Source organism: Sciurus vulgaris (genome assembly GCF_902686455.1).
Source record: "Sciurus vulgaris genome assembly, chromosome: 7".
In the NCBI taxonomy this organism is placed as follows: Eukaryota; Metazoa; Chordata; class Mammalia; order Rodentia; family Sciuridae; genus Sciurus; species Sciurus vulgaris.
The window spans coordinates 36,449,696-36,464,599 of record NC_136467.1 but is presented as its reverse complement, the minus strand read 5'-3'; the positions used below and the strand labels follow the sequence as shown (position 1 = coordinate 36,464,599).

Here is a 14,904-nt window from a genome sequence, read left to right as displayed (position 1 = left end):
CCACAACAGCAATATAATAGAGTTCAAGTTGAGCTGCAAACTTTAACCTATGCTGTTATTGATCTTTGTAATTTCATACCTCTTAACACAAAGCATGTAGAGCCCCTTATCATGATTCCACCATTCTCCAACCTTCATTATGGGAGTCATATGTGTTATATCTATATCGTATCCTTCCCCAAGGAAACATCATAATGTTTGTGCTAAGTATTTATATCCATTTTAAAGACTTCAAGAGGAAAATACAGTTTATTGCTTGGTCTTCAGGTTTCTTCTGTTAGCTTCAATTTTCTATTAATCATATGTGGTGAATTAGTTAATTCCAGATAGTCCATATTTCAGTTTTAGAATCCATACTTCATGTGTGTACATTTCTCTGAAAAAATTTATCATTTCTCTTTCATTATAAGCAGTGTGTGTGTGTGTATGTGTGTGTGTGTGTGTGTGTGTTTGTGTGTGTGTGTGTGTGTGAGAGAGAGAGAGAGAGAGAGAGAAGCATAGTTTAAAAACTCCTTTAACATTTTTGTTTGCCTCTTCCAATATCTGGTTGATCTCAATTCTCAGTTCTGGTCTCTATTGATCACTTCTTCTATTAAGTATAGATTGTATTTCTTTTTCTTTTTTCTTTCTTTCTTTTTTAGTACTGGGGATTGAATCCAGGGGTCCTCTAGCATTTCCAGCCCTTTTTATTTTTTTGAGACAGCATCTTGCTAGTCACCAAGGCTGATCTGGAGTTTGCAATGTTTCATTGTATGAATTTTTTCTTTAATTGCATCATGGATTTTCTGAAGGACAAATTGTACAAATTCTGGGTTGGGTTATAGTCCTCTGATATATACACATTCAATTTTTTGTTTTTTGTTACTAAGACAGTGGGTCAACTTGGCTGCACTCAAACTTCAAACTTGCTTTTTCTGTGGCCTTCAGTAGAGGTATTCTCTATTCAATGATTTTAGTCTCACTTGGAATCTGCCCAGGACTTGCAAAGTCTGGCATCCATGAGCAATTTGGGGATAGTTTGTATACCGATTTTCAGGCTCCCTTTCTGTGCCCCCGTCTGCTCCAGGACTTGACCCTTCATTTTGCAGGGGCTGTGAGCTGTGTCTGTCCTTGGTTTTGTTCTCTGGTTCTTTTAGCCAGTAAAACTGTGTTTTTCAGTTTGAGTTTTAGTCACTCCACATTGCACAGTTGAGCCTTATCCAGTGAGTTGATCTCTTTTTCTTCTTCTGTGCCTACACATTTCTCCTTACTTACTGTTCATGGTTGCTCTGATTCAGTAAAAGCTTAGATATCAACTGACTCTAGATATGGTGGGCTATCTATCAATAGATAGATAAATGGATAGATAGAGGAGAGGGGAAGAGAGAGAGAAAGAGGCTGAGAGATCCTGGAAAGAAAAAGGAAAGGACATCAGAATTTGTAGCTTTTATCTCTGAGAACTTTGATTAAATAGGAGGTGCTTCACAATTTTTAAAAATAGAAATTCCATGGATAGATTTAAAAATGCTTCTACTGTTTGCAACTAAAATGTGGTATTTGAACAGTGCAGATGATCAAAGTCATGCCAACATGTATGAACATACTATGTCATTTGAACAAGCAAATGGAATATAAATATATTCAAGCAAAATCAGTAAAAATTTAGTGAATTTTCTAAATATTCACTATGTTGTAGCATAATTTCTGTTTTTCCCCAATTTGGACTTAGTCTTTTCCTCAATTTTCTATTTACTATATGTGTGTGTGTGTGTGTGTGTGTATTATATATATATATATTATATATATATATATTCAATATATTTTACAAATAGTGGACATATTCTGAACTCTATATGTAGCAGAAAGAATAAATGTTAATTTTTTCAGATATCATTCTTCATAACCATAAATCCAACTAAATTTATTTAGTTTAGATTCTATTCCAAAAAAATATTGATCATAGTTGTATGGGTAATGATCATTAGATTTTATGTCATTAACATTACATGTCATGTCATTAACTGATTGCAATGCATCAGTACTCTATAAAGGTTAATCAGTTATCTATAGTTCATTTACACTCCTAATGTTTACATAATATTAACAAGTAACCCCTATTGAATATGGCAATAAATATTGGTCTGATGCTTTTGAATGGGAATAAATAGGTACAGCCAAAAAGATTTCATATATAATGAAAATGATTGCAATCTATAATATGACATGCTGAAGCTTCAATAAAAGTTGAGGTATTGACTGACTCTTTAAACTGATCATTTTCAACTAATTGGGGACCTTCCCTGACCAATATACTTTATTGATTTTTTTTAAAAACATAAACAGGAAAATAGTGATAAAATTTCATAAAGCAATTGTTCTCTGACCACAAAGTGAGGCAATTAAATTGTGAAAAGGTTAATTTTGAGCAAGTGATCAATAAGTATAATAGAAAGAAATCAATAGAAAGCAGTGAAACCTAGCAAATGTAAATTTTATTAATAACTTTAGTTTTATGGGTATAAATCTCAATGGAACAACAATGGAGTGGTGACTGAGTAATTTATTGTACTAAACATACACTACTAAGTTTTGTAGAAGACAGGTTTTGGCTCATCATTATGTCCAGAAAAATGTCTTCTGAACTTTTTAAAGAGTTGAGTTCAATTCATATTCTCAATCTGAACTTTATCCACATTATTTATCTTTTCTGAGCTATACTTTCTATAAAGTAGAATTAATAAGATTTACACAGTGGGATGATTGGTATATTAAATAATATGAGGAACATAAAGTAGCTTCTAAATCAATGTTATTTCAATATCAGTAATCCCTTTATAGTTGAATCATTTTGCCCTCATTTTATTCATTTATTCTTGTGGGAAAATTGAGATGTAATCCAATTCTATATTTTCTGAACATACAATGCAAGTAAAATACTTTCTGCCACTTATCTTCCTTTTGGCTTGTTCTCATGACTGGTTAGATCTGGGAAAGCACACATCTGGCTTGAGGTCCTAAAAATCAGGTCCTAAAGGACTGCACCAGATCAGATTATGGGGAATCTTATTCATTCCTGCATAAAAGGACCCAAGTTCATGGTAAAGGTCAGGATTTTCAGTGGTAAAGGAGGAGATCACAGAGTCAAACTGACCATGTCCTGGGGAAGTTGTAAAGATGTCCACAACTGCTGGAGATGGCTTTTGTGTAGGTAAGCTGGCTTTCTTTGAAGGTTCTAGACAGGGTTTGACTCCTTGAGCTCATTCTACTGTTCAGTAAGACAAGAGAAAGAGTTTTGTCCTCTTGAGAACAGAAGACTCAACATCTCTTCCTTCCTTCTACCAATTTTTTCTATACTATAAATTAAATGTTTAAGGCATGGAAAAAATGGTGACTAAAAGAAATTGGTAATTTGACATATAAGCAGCAATTTGTATTGATATATGTGTGAACCATAGTTGTATTCTATGTGTAATCTATGTTTCTATATAGACAGTTATACAATCTTATATGTTAGAACAATTGCAAATTTAAGTACTCAATAGCCACACAAGATTTTAATGTAAACCCTTATACAAGGGCACATTTGTTTTCTCCCTTCTTTTATTTATTTATTTATTTTTTTTAACCAGAATAAGCTTCTTTATCTTCGTCAAAATTTAACTCAACATCACCTCCCACAATAAGCCCATCTTAACAATTCCAAATCTCTTACTCTCTGGCATAATATGTTCTCAAATATATTTGATGAAAGGATAATTATATAGTTAGACATAAAATGGTGATGAATGACAGAAGAGAGAGGTATACAGACAAATCTTATTTGTTTTATCATATATTATTTACTAACCTAGAGAAGAAAGTATATACAATAAAGAAATAATATCCTGGAGACTATCTAATTATAAAAATGAGTTTAAATTTACAACCTGTCAAAATTCACAAAATTGTTATAAAATTTTTCAGTAAGTCTTGTCTACATAGAAAAGGTAAAAATAAAATGGATAATAAATAATTTTTGTGTAGTACTGTTAGTCAACTTTTAATCACTGTGACAAATATATGAAGAAATCAACTTAAAGAACAAAAGGTTTATTTTGACTTAGTTTCTGACATTTCAGTCCATGGTTGACCTAACTGCTTTGAGGCCTGTGCTTGGGCAGAATATCATGGCAGCAGGAACATACTGTGGAGGAGACTGCTTACTTCATGGTAGCCAGGAAGCAAAAATAAGAGAAAGTACTGAGGTCCAAATATCCCCCTGACAGGCACATGCCCAATGACCTTACTCCCTTCCTGTAGGCCTCATCTCCTAAAGCTGCTATCACCTTCCAATAGTGCCACAGGCTGGAGACCAGGCCTTAGCACATGGGTCTTTGGGTGACGTTTAAGATCCAAGCAGTTTACCTTTTATATAGCACTCTACATTTTATTATGAAACAAAAAAATGTTTTATGAATGGCTATCATTTCTCTGACCAATGATCATATTAGTGAACCTCATGTCACATTGTAATATGTCTCACTGTGTGGAGGTCAGAGAGCACAGAAATTGTGGGGAGGGATAAATTCATTAGGAAGAATGAATGAGACAGATACTGAGATCAAGTTAAAATATAAGTGCTGAGTTCCTGGCAAACCAGGAAGAATTGGAAATCTCAAATAATTGTTAGCTGAAGAAAAGCACAAACCAAGAAGTCTGAGGGTGATTGCTATCCTGGAGGGGAAAATCAGAGAGATTTTAGATCCTGGAAAGTATACAGAGGGAGGGAAAATTTCTTGGGCATAGATGTTGGGAGGTCCTGAGGTGACTGAGAAGAGAACTGAGGTGCCCCCTAGTCTCGTGAATTCACTTATCTCTTAGACATTTTTTTTAATGATTGTAATAAAGATTCAAGTTATTTAAAATTATTTTTTAAAATTTCTTCTACCATTGCTTTTGCTCTTCTGATTGAAAGGAAGCTTTATTGATCAAATAAAAATACATCTACATCTAGCTGAATTTTATTAACACTGATTTCTTTTTTTAACTTTTCTTGTTTCTTTCAGTGCAATTCTAAGATCAATCAAGATCACCAGTTTTAATAAGCCCTAGATTTATGTAGGTTTCGGAGTATATTGAATATACCATTCAGTGTAACGATTAGAGGACAGGCTCTAGAGCCAGACAGCTTAGCTTCAAATCACAACTCTGCTAGTAGTAATCCTGAGCAATTTACTTAATATCCTGTGCTTCCTTAATAAAATAGAAGTAAAAGTAAAATATAGTTCATATTGCTCATATACTTATTATAAATAAGTATCATTAAGCATCATGATAGTCATCATAAGTCATTTATTCATTTCTTTTACAAATGCATTGAGTGCCAAGTCCTGGGGATAAGGCAGAAAACACTTAGAAACTTAAAACTTTAAGGGTGTCAGTAAAACATCAGTCTGTAGATTTAGTCAAGGACACTATTTGAATTGAACCGAGTAGACCTACTTGGCACATGCATAGAACTTAGACAACCTAAGTGATCATTATGTTACTTACATAAACTGAGTCAAATTATCTTAATCCCCAATTGATTTTCTCCAAAAAGAGTTTTTCAGTTAAAGAGTGGCTTTTGATGAGTCACTTTACTGTGCTGTCATGGAAAAGAGGTCTATAAAATGCAAATACTAGACATGTGCAAAGCAGAATGACATTAAGGTATAGGAATTGAAGAACTTGAACTGGGTTCTCAGATAGAATGAAGGATCTCTCCAGCCCTATACTGAGTTGGCCCCTTGAGATTGTATTTATGTAAGACAAACACTTTTATTATATCTAAGAAATATTTTCTAGTATATGATCAGTTATTACCATGACGACTTGTTTTTGGAAAGGTATTGTGTCACACAGAAATCAGCATTAGGGGCAGTTTTCCAATTATCTTTCATCATTATCCATTTTTTCTAGTGTCGATAAAAAGATGTTGTAACAACCATTTATACCAAATGATAATTGAAACATAAAGTGAGCAAGAGAACCACAGATGCATTATTGTGCTGAAGCTACATGTGATTATGGTTTAATACTGGATATAAAATAACTTAAATCAAGGATGGAAGATTCAGATTCAGTAAGATAGTTTATCAATCACATGAAACGTATTTCTTAAAAGTGTCTGTGGCAAGACCTTCTTTATAATTAAATATTAGAGATTAAAAATTAAAAAGACAGTCTCAGAAAGAAAAAACTGTTCCTTTGACAGCATGTAGTATTTATTGTCAGGTATTTAATTATCACTAAATATTTCATCTTGGATTAATTTAATGCTCTGAAAAATACCCTATCTTAATTAAGCATTTTAAAATACAGCAAAGTCAAAACTGGCTCACACACTTTAACTTGTCCATCTTTTTCAGGTTTATTCCCTGCTGTCCTGAATCTTGCTTCTAATGCCCTCATCACAACCAATGCAACATGTGGAGAAAGAGGACCTGAAATGTATTGCAAATTGGTAGAGCATGTCCCGGGGCAGCCTGTGAGGAACCCCCAGTGTCGATTCTGCAATCAAAACAGCAGCAACCCATACCGTATGTATTTCACATGTATTTGTATTACACTTACACTCAGTAAGATATATTTTTGAGAGATTTTAAGACCAAGTTCCATGAAATTAAAAGGACTTATGATTCTAAGATTTTTTAAAATCTGTCTTTCAAATGTGAGCCTGTATTTGGTCCCTTTCTGTCATTTGACAAACATTAAAGTTTTGGGGTCCTTTATAAATACCAGGCAACGAGGCTGGAGAGAATTTTCTACCTACAGCAGTCATTGGGTTTCCTGGCTCCAGAATGGCATCAGAGGATGTGGTTTTTCAGGAAGGCTTTAGTCATTCATTGGTTGCTGGTGTGTCGGGTACTGTGCTTAAGTTCCAAGGGGAGTAAGGTAGAGTCTTGGCTTCAACTAGCAAGATAGTGGGCAAGACAATGACTACTGCTGTGCAGTGCAATAAGTACAAAGGAAAGAAGGAGCACGGAGCCCTGAGGAAGAGAGACGAGGCTCACAAATCCAGTGCTGATACAGGTGAAGGCTTGCCAGAGAGGATAACCACACAGGCAAAGAAGAGAAGTATGAACTGAGTAGGTGAAGACGGAGAGAAGGGAAGAAAAAAATTGATGTTAGGAAAAGAAATCAGAATAAGACAAAAGAACTTTCTTGCTTAAGGAGCTGCCAGTAGTTAAGAATGACTAGAACTGAGAGTGTCAAAGGGCAGAGAATAGAGATGAGTCTAGTATAAAAGAAGACACAGCTTACCAAGGATCTCACAAACAGGAGTGTTTTAAGGGAAGGTGCCGTGCAAAGCCCACTTGCTCACCTCTATGAACTACACTGACACCTCAGATCATTTTGTGTATTGGTTCAACAAGCTTTTAAACACGACTTCTACCTATGTCTTATATAGGAACATAATGCTCAATCATCTGTAGTCCTTGGCTTAGGTTACCTGGAGGGGAAACAGGAAAGGGCAATATAAATTGGGAACATGTAGGTTATATGTAGATGCCAAGGTCATCGAAGGATTCCCAGGAGAGAGTGACCTGAGAAGGTACAAAAGTAGTAAGACTAAAAAAAAAGCATTAGAAAAGGAAAAGCATACACAAATCTTGAAGGTATAAAACAGCAAGAAGTATTTAGAGAACTATAAATAATCTGTCTTAACAAGTAAAGAATTTAAAGGGAATAATAGTATGAGATAATTTTAGAGATGAAGGCTGATTGACAGATATGCATTAGAAAATCATATATATCATTTACCTATCTATATCAATTTATACAAAAAGGGGGAAAACTAATAAACTAAATATTTATTACCAATTGATGAGTTATGATAAAACTTGGGATAAAGTTTCATGATTATATTACTTTTGAATTTGTTTAATGTTCTTTTATACTTTCTTTCTTTTATAACCTTTATTTTTAGAATAATTTAGGTTTGTAGAAAAATTCCCATATTCCCCCTACCCTAATACATGCATGGCCTTCTCCATTATAAATATCCACCTCCAGAGTAATTTTTTATTTATGACATTGACATATCATTATCCCCCAGAGTTCGGAGTTTATATTAGGGCTCACTCTTATTGGTATACATTCTATGGGTTTGGGCAAATGTGTAATGAAATGTATTTATCATTATTATTCTAGTATCATACAGAGTAGTTCCGTTGCCCTTTAAAAAGAAAACTTATCAAATGACTAAAGATTTCTCTCACAATTTGCATTTTTTCAATCTCAGAAAGGAAATTGGAAGGCATTGTGCCTTTTCAATACAGTTAAAGAGAAGAATGCATAATTCTCTCTATTAGAGTTAATTTAGAGATACAGAAATCATTAAATAATTTGAGATAATATTTATTAATATATTGATACTTTTATGATTAAAACTGGTGGTCTTATATACCATGACATTTTTTAAAAATATAACACCAAAGAGGGCAACTGCCAGAAATCTTTCTTTGCTGTGATGGACTTTGGTTAATTTCTAGGTTGTGTGTTATTATGGCATGGGGTCAGACTGGTGAGTGACAACACACTTCCCATGTTTTGTTATATTTCTTGTGTGGAATGATGAGAGCAAAGACCTATGTCAGAGCCCTGGGGAAACATGAAAGACTTGAGGAAATTGTAAAGTAGAATCCAGGAAGCGGGTGAAGATAAATAGAGTTCAAGGAAGGAAATCTGGAGAATAAGGCTTTGTGTAGGAAGGAATACTAGGAAGGAATTTTCAGGAAGAGTCATCTATAGTGCTAACTGCTTCCAAGATACTGAGCAAGGAAAAGTATAGCAGGTTTGCCTAGGGTTTGACGACCTGGGCAAACACGGTCATCTTGTTAAAGGAGCCAGTGGACTGATAGTGGCAAGAAGGACAAAAGGGGGAGTGTAGGAATGTTCTTTGGAGTATTCTTGATATAAAGAGAATAGAGGACTTGACAGAGGAGGTTGTGGTGCTGGAAAGGTTTCCAAAGACCGGAAACAGGTGAGCAGGTTTTAAAGGTGACAGGGAAAGGCCAGGGAAGTTGTGGACAAAGTGGTGTAGAAGGTGATGTCTCTCAAGAGTGAAAACAGATGATCATTAAGGATGGTAGAAAAGCTTAAATGGGGAAATAATATATCTTTTTGACTCACCAAATCAGAAGGAAGGATTGATGGGTAGTGGTGGATAGAATAGAATGTTTAGGAGAAAATTCTTACTAGATGATCTTGATTTCCTTATTAAAATGTGAGTCTGGGTGATCTGCTCAGGAAAGAAATAAAAATTCAGGTGAGTTTCTGAAGGGACTAGGCAGTGAGAATTCCATATGGAGTATAACGGCAGTAGCAAATATTTGGACTGATTTTCATGCAACATTACAGAGAAAGTGAAATGGAAGACTAAAGTGTCAAGAAAATCCAAGCAAAGGCTTGAGAAGAAATGAATTGATGGATTAAAAGTTTTTGATTCATTAGGGTAGAGGATAAATTCTGATGGAGAGAAACTGCCATGAGTTCAGGGACTAGTGATTTCATGTGGAACATGAGAAAGTCTGGAAATATGTCCTTAGTGCAAGGAATGATGGGGACAGTGTAGTAGGAATGTGTGGCTTTGTGTTTAGGATAGGATAGGCAGAGAGGGAGAATTATAAAGGTAAAGTATATTAAAATCACATGTGTATACATACATATGTATATAAATTTACCTTATAAATGTAGATATTTAACTTATATATATGTAAATATATATGTATTTAACGTATATATGTAAATATATATGTATTTCTACAAAGAAGGAGAGAAAGAAGGTAATATATACTCTCAGGTTAAAGATGCAGATTGGACTGGTAAGTAAGTGAGTGGAGACGCTTGGAAAACTAGATGAGATTCATTTGCCAAAATGAGTTTAAAACCTACTGTGTCACTTTTTCCTTCAAAGTTCTGTATTCAGAGTCTCTTATGTGTCAGTGGAATGTACCTGTGTTTAGGCATTTTCACCCATGTTTTCAAATTAAAGCCAAAAGTGAATCAATGTTTTAGTAAAGCATAATTCACACCAGGTTTGCTTTATACCTTCCCAATTTTACTTATTTGTGATTTTTTATAACCAGTCACAGCCTGTATTTACATCATGTTATTTGTTTATAAATTACCACATTTACTACATTTCAAAATCATGTGTTAGTACTGGAAGTTGAGAAAGATTAAACCTCACAAGAATAAAAGTCTTGTAATAAACCACATGAGCATATTTTAGTGAAGCTGGAGCTAATAAAGGACAAAATTTCACAAAGTCAGTGAACTTCTAGAATAAATCTGGAAGGCCTGTAATTAATACCATATGAAAAAATGTGAAACTTGAACTCCTAACTATTACTAGCTCATGCTTCCCAATTAAATATTAGCAGTCTGAGCATTCTGTCTCATTGGATCCCCAGCCAGTTTATAGATGCAGTTGGCCTTTAGGTTGACTTGTATAGTTTTTTTCCTATTGAGGATATTACACGTTTCTATCCCCTTTTAAATAAGGGAACTCTGCCAGCAATTAATCAGTATTTGCAAATTAATTATGATTAAATTTTTATAATAGGGATTATGGTTAATTGCTGATTCATCTCCCTGTCTTTCTTTTCATGACTAATTCTCATATCTATTTGACCTGAGGTGGCAGATACCAAAATTTCCAATTAGACAGCTTCTCTCACAATTACCTACGAGTCACAAATTCTATTTGGTGATGTGGTTGTGTGTATGTTTTTCTATGATGTATTAAGCCCACAATCTATAAAAGTGATTCAGAATGATGTTTGGGGAATGTTTGCTGTGATATTTGTTTTTCTTCACAAGCAATGCTAGCAATATTTCGTTTGGGGTTCTGATTCCTTCCTGCCAACTTCAGCACCCACTCATACCACCAGGGGCATTTGTTTGATATTTAGTTATGCTTCTGGTATTTGCTTGTTGTTATTAAGATGACACCTTCCTTAGATCAACAGAATTTAACTAGCACCAGTTATTAAATATACTCAGCAATTTTACTTTTCCTTAATGAGACCGGATGCCTCATCTCAGTGGATTGTTAATGACATAAGACCTGGTACAAAATAAAGTCCATCCAGCTGCTTAGTTGAATTAAATTTTTATGAATAAAAATGGAATGTTGTTATCCTGTCCTATAATCTCATATCAATATTTGGAATATGGATATCTATGTTTGAAAGGTGAATAGCATACCAAAGTAAGTCAAAGTCATAGCCTTTGAGTATTCAACTAATGATTATACCAGGCTACCCAAATAAAATTAATGTATAATACAAATTTTCACAAATTTGAAAATGGCAAATTTAATGTGTTCAATTTTTAAAAAATTTTTAAAAGATATTTTACTTTACTATCAGATTTATACTGCATGGAGGACTTAGTTCTGCTTAATTACTATTATTTTTAAATTTTTTTATTAATTGTAATTTATCTCTTAGATTCAGTAAAGTGTCCATTTTGAACAGATTCACACAATTTTATTTATAGGCACAATAATTATTAGATTATTGATAGTTGTAGAGTTCATTAGCAGCCCTATAGGTAAAGGATTTTGATCCAAAATGTTTTCACTGGTCAGTGGCATATAAAATAAATGAGTGCAGCATTCCACATGTTTCATGATAACACAAAGAATGGTCCTTTATTTTGTAATTATCATTTTTGAAAACTATTATTAGATTCTAAATGTACTTTATTTTGTGAAATAAAAGTGATGGTATATTAAATGATAATAAAGTAGGTCAGTCTTTATTAATGCTTGAAAAACTAAATTTGAACTCCTATATCAATGCTACAGATCTTGCACGCATTTTTTTTTTTTTTGAAATTTTACTTTTTGTCTGAAAGTTAAAAATCATGAGACCACTGCTGTGAGTGAAGTTTTGTTATCTCCCTATTTCAGTGATGGCACACAGATTTTAAGTGATTTGTCCATGGTCATTTAAGTACTAAATGGCAGTGCCAGGAGGAATAGCTAGTTTTTCATATGACAACTTTTCATACACCAAATTTTGTACTCTTTCATCATTAGACTATATCATTATCATTAGAATATATGGCTGGATAACTTCATTATGTAGACAAATTGAGAGTCCATGATTGCTCCTTTCAGTGGTATAATTTGTTCATTATTTGAGATAGTCTTTCAATTTAAAAAAGGATTATGTTTTAATCTGAAGGATTATTCATAGACCATTCATTTGAAACATTTCCCTCCAAAATTAGTTTTATACAAGTTCTCAAGAGTGACACCCCCAGGCATACTTAAACCATTATGACCAGAAGAAGCCAGGGAAATTCACCTCTACTTGGTTTCCATTTCTGAGGACGAATGTGCTGACTTCCATGCGAGGTGTGAGGAATATAGATACCTTTACTAGAGCCCTAAAATAGAAATAGGAACATCAACAACCTCCACTCCTGCCATTCTCACCCATGTGTAGATTGGGCCCATTTAGATGAGGAAAAAAGAAACATAGCTTGTATTATTTGGAAAATGAGAAACCAAGATTTCAGACTGTGATCTAAAGGGTAATGAGGACTATGGAGCCCAGGGGTAGCTCTGCTGTGAAATGTGTGAAGCTAATTTGAAAGAGATGAGCATCTCTGAGGCCCGAGGCTTGTAAGAACAAAGAGAGCCTTGTCAAAGGACAGTAGGATTGGCCATGATTGTCCGTATCTCATCTTCCATCTCCAGCCTCCCTTTTGATTCTCACAACTGGTTGTGTTCTCCTCTGTGTGAATAAGGGTGAGGAAAGACCCATGTTTTATTGGTTGGATGAAGTTTCATACACATTATCTCTTTGTTTGCCATTATTGTCTATATTCCTCTACTAGAGTTAGTGATTTATGGGGCCAGGAAAATACTGGATGGGAGCCATGGGTATCTTCAATTTTATGTTTCAATGATGGTAGAAAAATGGCAATCTAAAAACTTATAAAAATTTTTATAGGATGAATACGATAGCAGTTTATATAAAACCAGATAAATATTGGATTTATCCAATATTGGATTGTCCCAGTCCTGGTAGTAAAGAATTTGTCAAAAGAGCAAATGTTCAAGTACCTTTCAATTATAATTCAGGATTTTGTGTTTTTGTTAATCAAGTTGATGGTACACTAAAGTCAGCTCAAGCAGTACAGATTGTGCTTTCTTGAATGACGGACACATCAATTTGATTTCGATATTATTTCCTCATAGGTAATTTCTGTAGTTATTGTCAAAGTTGTCCATTGCAGTTGATGACTGGAGTGTTGAGCAGCTGTTTCTTGTGTAGCCTGAGTTTTGGCCTTTTCCTACTACATTGTACATAACTATGGAAAAGGTGTCATTGGATAAATTCTGTAGAAGATATGGATTACTCTGTTTTTAATGTTTGATCTTACAGGATTGTTTTACCTTAGTTTTACTTTTTTTCTTAAAAGAAACAGCTATAGATTCATTACATGATTTTTTTCTCCTTCTCTCACATGTTGCTGCTGACTCAATAGAGAGACACCCTATTACAAATGCTATTGATGGAAAGAACACTTGGTGGCAAAGTCCCAGTATTAAGAATGGAATCGAATACCATTATGTGACAATTACACTGGATTTACAGCAGGTATAGTGCGACTTTCTTATCATTTTCCACATTTGAAATTGCACCTTGCATTGGCTGTTTGTGTAGTTGGTATTTTTTAGATGAAAGGATACACTTTCTTATCACCTGCCATTATTTTCTTGATACAATGGGCAAAAGGTCCTATTCATTTGTTATATAGTCACTTACAAATATTTGGTACTAATTTCTAAGGCACAACTAAAATGGATCCATGTAAATGCTTTATTAATGAATTAGGTGCTAAATCTGTGTTAACTAGTTAGAGTTGGTGAAAACATGGATCAACAAAATTTTACATGAAGAAAGTATAATAGAGCCATTTTTAACTTTTAAAATAATACAGTGCTTCCACTCTGCTGATGTTGTATGTGCTTTTAAAGGCTCTTGGATAACAAGGCTCTTGAGTAAATTGCCTCTCATTACTGAGAGTTGTGCAAGCTGTGACAGTGATTCTCAAATTAAACTTGGGCCACTAAATGAGGTAACAAGCCTTGTAGTTATATAAAATTGATGTTGGAAGTCGTTACAGTGTGTGTTGCATAGGCCTGGGTGCCTTCTATGCTTAATTTCCTTCTCGTTTCTGTTCATGACATTCACTTCATGATGAAGTTATGAATTAAGAATCACCATCACCAAAATTATTTAGGCTAGCAAATGAATTTAGGATGGAACTTGAGAAAAACATTCCCATATTTTGTTGTTATTCCAAATACAAAGGTTAATTTAATTGGTCCTAGACTGAAACCAGAAATGTTGAACTTAGATGACCTCTTCAATTTGGCCTGTTTCTCTTTCACCCTCTGGTGTTAGCATAGGGAAAACATTCATTTGTTCTTTTCTGGGTCAGTGTAGGGATGAAACAGCAAGAGATTTGAGGGTTGGTCCTGGGGGAATGGCCAAGATACTTAATGCTAGATCAATACACTGTAGAGGTCATGGTTTTCAGAGTTTGCTAATGTATCAGGAAACACCATCCAGTGGACTAGATTGGCACCACACATAAAAGTTCAACGTCTGTTATCCAGGATCTAGGCCCATTTTGGTGAGACATGCATACAATCAAGAGCTACAGTTAGCTGGTTGGGGAGTGAGCAAGCTGGTAGGTCACATAGCAGATCCCCTTTCCTCTTATTTGGGGCTCCTCTGGACCTGAGCAACAGAGTGGCAGCAGGACTCATTGCTGCACCTAAATTGCTAACTTGCATGGATTTATTTCTCCTTCTATTAGTGTATAGCAGCTGCATGTCAGGCCTGAATTAGTGATATTTCTCAAGAAAGT

The 14,904-nt window shown here is 34.4% G+C and overlaps 1 protein-coding gene across 1 annotated transcript in view; it reads left to right on the top strand.

Annotated features, from left to right (window-relative positions):
- Positions 1-14,904, top strand: part of LAMA2 (laminin subunit alpha 2) — a 620,167-nt gene that overhangs the window by 145,455 nt on the left and 459,808 nt on the right. The window contains exons 2-3 of the mRNA XM_079148222.1: positions 6,369-6,539; positions 13,513-13,625. Of these exons, the coding sequence (XP_079004348.1) occupies positions 6,369-6,539; positions 13,513-13,625 (284 nt within the window). The remainder of the gene's footprint in view (positions 1-6,368; positions 6,540-13,512; positions 13,626-14,904) is intronic.